This window comes from Pinus tabuliformis, chromosome J, assembly GCF_031772625.1.
Source record: "Pinus tabuliformis cultivar Carrire ecotype Pingquan chromosome J, CPIR1, whole genome shotgun sequence".
NCBI classification, from domain to species: Eukaryota; Viridiplantae; Streptophyta; class Pinopsida; order Pinales; family Pinaceae; genus Pinus; species Pinus tabuliformis.
Genome location: NC_142295.1, coordinates 1,339,611,067 through 1,339,616,531, shown reverse-complemented (window position 1 = coordinate 1,339,616,531; position 5,465 = coordinate 1,339,611,067). Strand labels below are relative to the sequence as shown.

The window sequence follows — 5,465 nt, the reverse complement described above, 5'->3', positions numbered from 1 at the left end:
CATTGATTTGGTAAGGCATTTATTATGAAGTTCAAATATTTATGAAAATTATGGTTGCATTGATGACTCACTCATATTGTACAACTCTAACCTTTTTTTTTCATCCGATGATGATCTGACTTCCATTTCCTATAGATTTCGTCCCAATTTTATCATAATCTCGATTCTCAAATGGTATGGGGTGGAAGTATGGGGTGGAAGTTGGAACCTGGATTATTATGTAGTGAATGCCCAACGCCCATCACAGTGCTGGAGCCTGTAGCTTTCTCATTTTCGTAGAGGAAATACAGGCTGTAAAAGAAAAAAATGGTGAATTGCAAATCCACAACTATTCAAGGTAAGCTCCTCTCTTGTACTTTCTTGCTACTATATATTTTTAGTTCTACTATGTTATCACAGTGCTTTATTTCAGTTTCAGCTATATTAGGTTTGCTTGCATTATCGGATTGATATAGCAGTTACAAGAGCGATGGAATTTTTTTTCCACAACTAAATTCTCTTTGAATTCAAGTTGTTTATATACATAAATGCCATATGTCAATAAGATCCGCCACTGGTTTTGAAAATAGAGTGACATGGACTTGTCTACCTTCTCTGGTTCTTCTCTGGTTCTCATGTAAACTAATCCACTCAATTAGAAACACCAAACATTTCTGACTCGTTCAAAAGCGAAGTAGGTTGTCATAATAAACCAGCATCTTAACTTTTCAAGTTTGTATTAAACCCCAACTGTAGGTCAAGATTTTGGTAGATTTTGATGTTTGAGTCATACCCGATCACCAAATTTAGATCAATTTACCGATTGTTCGTTTCATGCACATGTAGTTGAACTAGTTGCACACGAAATACAAGGGCCGAAGATGCCATGTAAATAGGGTTTTTGTCTTCTAATTGACAAAAGGGATTGTCCACTGTCTCTGCGAGTGATCCATGACAATCCTAAGACATATATAGGTCATTTTCTTTTGTGAAAAATGTTGATTATGTCTCACCTTTCTCTTCGACTCTTCAAGTTTTTGTGTCATAGCCTCAATCTGTTATTCCATACATTGAATCATCTTCTTCCGTACCGTAGTGATCATGATTTCAAGTTGGTCTTCAAGTTTTTACAGACAAAGACTCCAAATCCTCTTTCGTCATTTGTCTGGTAAACCTGTATACCCCACATGCTCAATGTCATCCTTGACAACACAGCCACCCATAAATGAATAAATTTGATCATCACTCAGTTTACTTCGTGAGCTATTCATATATTTCTCAATCCTTTTTATCTCTATCTTACACATGCAGTGAGGAATAGTCAAATGGATATCTATAGAATAGTCAAACATATAAACATGTGTAGATATCAAACATATATGAAATAGTCAAAGTTTATAGATAGAATTGGATGCAAGAATCCGTGACAACCTGGAGCGCGTTACAATCAATTATCGAACACAAATCATCATGTACGTGCCTCTGGACACTGGACTGAATAAGCTTTACAGCGAATTGCAATTACAATTTCCATGGCTGCCCGTGCCCAATTTAAATGGAAAAGAATGAAATAATTATTTATCAGCATGACTTTTAAGGTTTACACGGCCATGTTAACAAAGATCTCTTTTGACCACCACGAGATTCTCATCACTCACTCGAAGAATCATATATGAACCTTCCATTTTAAACAGTTAGTTATGATACCCGTTGCCAAACATAAACTTCTATTTGAAGGAAGATGATTTGTCAATTCAATAATAAATGAATATCCATAAAAACGTTTGCCGAGTCTATATCCATAAAAAGGTTTGCTGACTCAAAAACGTTTCTACCTTTGGATCTTGCAAGTTACTATATATCGGCAAAACAGTTCTAACTTAAAAGAGAAAATTTACTGTTATGGATGCACGCTGGCCTATCCCATGTGGTGGTTCGCTCTGGACTATGCATGTGAATGTTGTTCATGTAGTTCATCCCTGTAATTCCCAATCTTTCAAACTTCTCAGCTGCTCCCTAATTTTCTGAATAAGAGCGTTTCTCATTTTACTACTTTAAACGTCAAAGAGGTGGATTAATTTGATTTTTTTTTAAATAAGTCAATAGTTTAAAATTGGGATATATTTGGTAAGATTGGAAGCTTATGTATTTACCGACCCATCTAGATCCATCTTTAAATCTAATGCCTAGCTGCTGGTAAATATAATTCGAAAATGTTATATAAAACGGGTAAAAAAAAATATTAAACTTCTGCTATAAGCAGTTTAAAAATTAAACAACCAAAAAAAATTCCCTGATGGGTAGGGGGACCCGTCAAATTTAACCCTGTGTATCCACCCTCCACTGTAACACATGACTGGGAAAACATATGTAGGATGTACCAGCTCTATTCTTGCACGCACGCTCCTGCTTGTAACTGTGATTTTATCCTCAAATTCTTCTTCCTTCCTGAGACTTTCTAAATCTACAGGCGACCGAGTTTCCATTTTTCCCTTAGATTGTGAGGAAACAATTTGAGCAAGACGCGAACGGGACGTCCACGGTTGGTCAACCTGCTTTCCATGCCTTAAGATTTGCTCCTGGCACCCTTTTTTTTTTTCTCACATCCAGATATGAAATATGCCCCTGGTGTCCTTATGTGTCGTTGGAAGGAGCTTTCAAAGTGTTCTGGACAGAAGCTTTGCGTGATCAGGTACACAAATCTCACTGGGCAAATACCTCAGATCTGCACATACTTTGAGTAAGCCATTCCATTCACACTCCATGAGGAGACTCTTTGGATTTTTCTTGTTACTTTTCATTCCCGCGCTGAGTACTTCAGACATACAGTTTCCAGCAGTTGCAAATGACAGTGGGCCTCTTCCTCACTCTCTCACCTAGGTGGAAAAACCTATCAACTCAGGTGTCAAAACCAACAGTGAGGACAGCCATCTCTGGCTGCTATCCGCGAATGTCGGTTTGACTCATCACAGTTAGATAGGAAAACCACGCCACCTGAAATAACCCGCTGGTGGTCCGTAAGGGAGCAGGCTCATCACTCCTGCCAGATGCCTCTGGGTCTTGGGCCGTTAACCTGTTTCCTTACGTCCGAGGAAGACAAGCTCTTAGCCAAGCAGAAGCAGTTTTACAGCATACTCCAGGCCGTTTTGGGGAGGGTGCAACACTAGGACTTCCCGGGAGGTCACCCATCCCAGTACTACTCTAGCCCAAGCGCGCTTAACTGCGGAGATCTGATGGGATCCGGTGCATTAACGCTGGTATGATAAAATGTATTTTATCATATTATACTGTTCACTAATGTAAGAGGCCCACGGTCAGTTGCAAATGACCGTGGGCCTCTTACATTAATGAACAGTATAATATGATAAAATACATTTTAAAAACAAAATTCCCTATATTCTTCCAAAATCCGAAGTACCAAATGTGTAATGCGTTTTCATATTGATACTCTCGATGTCAAATCGAAGCCCCAGTTGGGCAATAGCTGTCACTCTTGTGATCTATACGGATATAATCTCTCAGTCGATTTACATCCGAGATCTGCACGGGCTTCAATAAGAACTCTTCTGCACCTTCGTCCAGACATCTGCTCAGTTCACAGACCATCGTAAGTACATAGTCAGGTCAAAGGAATTATAATATTGTACTCTTTACATGTATTTAAAAAGAACATGCTATCTGCAATTGGTTTTTCACCTGCGCTTTCTAGAGCTCTCGTTCTCAGAGGACATGACAACCACAGGAATCTCCTTGAGCTTTGAGGATTCCTATAGATTTGGTTAACGAAGCAATGTTACCTATTATCGACTTAAAAATGAATGAATAAAAGCTGAAGTCGCCTAAAAGTTTGAACGATTAAAAGTACCTTTACTCTTTTTAGCAAATCGTGGCCAGACATTCCTGGCATACAGTAGTCAGTGATTATCATATTCACCTGAAGGCCCTGAATCAGAAACGACATGATGTAAGATAGAAGAAACTGATCTATTCCATAATTCTATCACAGTACAGCATGACATTACAATTCTCACAAGCATTAATAGATTCAGGCACACCTTAATTAATCAACCCACAACTTTCAGCTACTTACATTTGCAACGTTCTGGTCGTCTCCTAAACCCAAAAACTCTAGAGCCCTTCTCCCGCTATCCATTGTTGTAACTACAGTTATACACTCATACATGGTAAGCTATCGAATCGATAAAAATGTCTATTTATATAACTTTAAAAAAAATCCTCAAAATATCAATCACAGTCCAAATCCAATATTACCTTTGTAACAGGAGTTCTTCAATAGCTTTTCGATGACTTTTCGATCTATAACGCTGTCATCCACGGCAAGCACATGAAGCTGGGAAGCGCTTTCTCCCTCTTGGCTTGAATGATCTGAAGTCGAAGACATGCTTTTCTCTGTGTTCGACGGTGAATCCTGAGCTCCTTTCCTTCCCATTAAATCTTACTTCACAACGACGCCCAAAGAGACCTTACAACAAACAATCTGTTCTGTTCCAATATGACCTTCCAAGGAATTTCGCCGTATCAACGCAGACCCTAACAGTACCAATATTCGAAACGAAAAAATCAAAGTATCCTGTCAGCAAGCCGAATTCGTTCATCCATGAGAGGATCTGGTGAGTTCAAGAACGGAGAACTCGGTTACTAGACGCCTGAGATTGAACGTAATTACGGGATCTATTGCGCATATATGTTGGTGGACTCACAGCGACGTCATTTTCTAATTTCACAGAACGATTTGGCGCACAAAACCATCCCAGATCTTGCGCTTTCAAACAGGAATCCTCGTATCTAAAAAAATCCGAAAAAGATAACCCTAGTTCGGAAGAATTATACGGGTAATCCAATCCGAGTATGGTATTCCTGATATCACATGAATTGCATATATAATATGTGATCGAATGGATTTCAAATCAACTGCCAAATTTTCCACCGATCGGAGATATTATTCGGACAATCCAATCCGACTATCATAGCAACTGCTACTTCTGATATCACATGAATTGCATATATCATATGGGATCGAATCGCTTCCAAATCAAAATCCAAATTTTCCACCGATATGACAGCTAGTACCTTTCAAATCCTAGCGAAATCACCCACCCCAAACCTAACGCAAACTTGACCAAGAAATTAGGCGTTTTTGCTCTTCGATGTCCCACACTCAAAATTTCGGAAAAATCTACAAAAAGCTCTGAAATTCTCTATAATTTAAAACGAAGCGTCATTGTAATTGAGAAGGTGACGTAGGAGATAATTAACGAAGTTCTCCCCATTGGCCCCATAGATTCCCGGGGCTGCTGGTTAGTTTGCTTTCAGAGCAGGTAGAAGACTCCTCGATCTCCAAAGATTTGTTTGATAATCTATTTGATCTCGAGAGATATGGTTTATTTCAAAGGATTTGGTAAATTTCTTAATCTCAAGTGATATCACAACTAGTTTATTGGCTGACGGAAGTATAGAACAATGAT

General features: G+C 38.8%; 1 protein-coding gene and 2 pseudogenes across 1 annotated transcript; all 3 read right to left on the bottom strand.

Moving 5' to 3' along the window:
• Positions 1–699: 699 nt before the first annotated feature.
• Positions 700–1,513, bottom strand: LOC149232309 (uncharacterized; annotated as a pseudogene).
• Positions 1,514–3,131: 1,618 nt separating this feature from the next.
• Positions 3,132–3,250, bottom strand: LOC149232308 (5S ribosomal RNA; annotated as a pseudogene).
• A 126-nt stretch (positions 3,251–3,376) lies between these two features.
• Positions 3,377–4,456, bottom strand: LOC149232307 (two-component response regulator ORR3-like). The gene is made up of 5 exons (XM_089376460.1): positions 4,252–4,456; positions 4,070–4,140; positions 3,845–3,922; positions 3,676–3,746; positions 3,377–3,565 (listed from the first exon to the last, which is right to left on the bottom strand). The coding sequence occupies exons 1-5, from the start codon at positions 4,427–4,429 to the stop codon at positions 3,436–3,438; spliced, it is 528 nt and encodes a 175-aa protein (XP_089232586.1). The 5' UTR covers positions 4,430–4,456; the 3' UTR covers positions 3,377–3,435.
• Between the last annotated feature and the right edge of the window lie 1,009 nt (positions 4,457–5,465).

What these genes read in the sequence shown, in the direction of transcription:
- LOC149232307 (XM_089376460.1), bottom strand. Translation starts at nt 4,429, where the DNA reads ATGGGAAGGAAAGGAGCTCAGGATTCACCGTCGAACACAGAGAAAAGC. An exon ending in GAAGAACTCCTGTTACAAAG is followed by an intron (nt 4,141 to 4,251) that starts GTAATATTGGAT and finishes GTATAACTGTAG; the next exon opens with TTACAACAATGGATAGCGGG. An exon ending in GAGAGCTCTAGAAAGCGCAG is followed by an intron (nt 3,566 to 3,675) that starts GTGAAAAACCAA and finishes TGAACTGAGCAG; the next exon opens with ATGTCTGGACGAAGGTGCAG.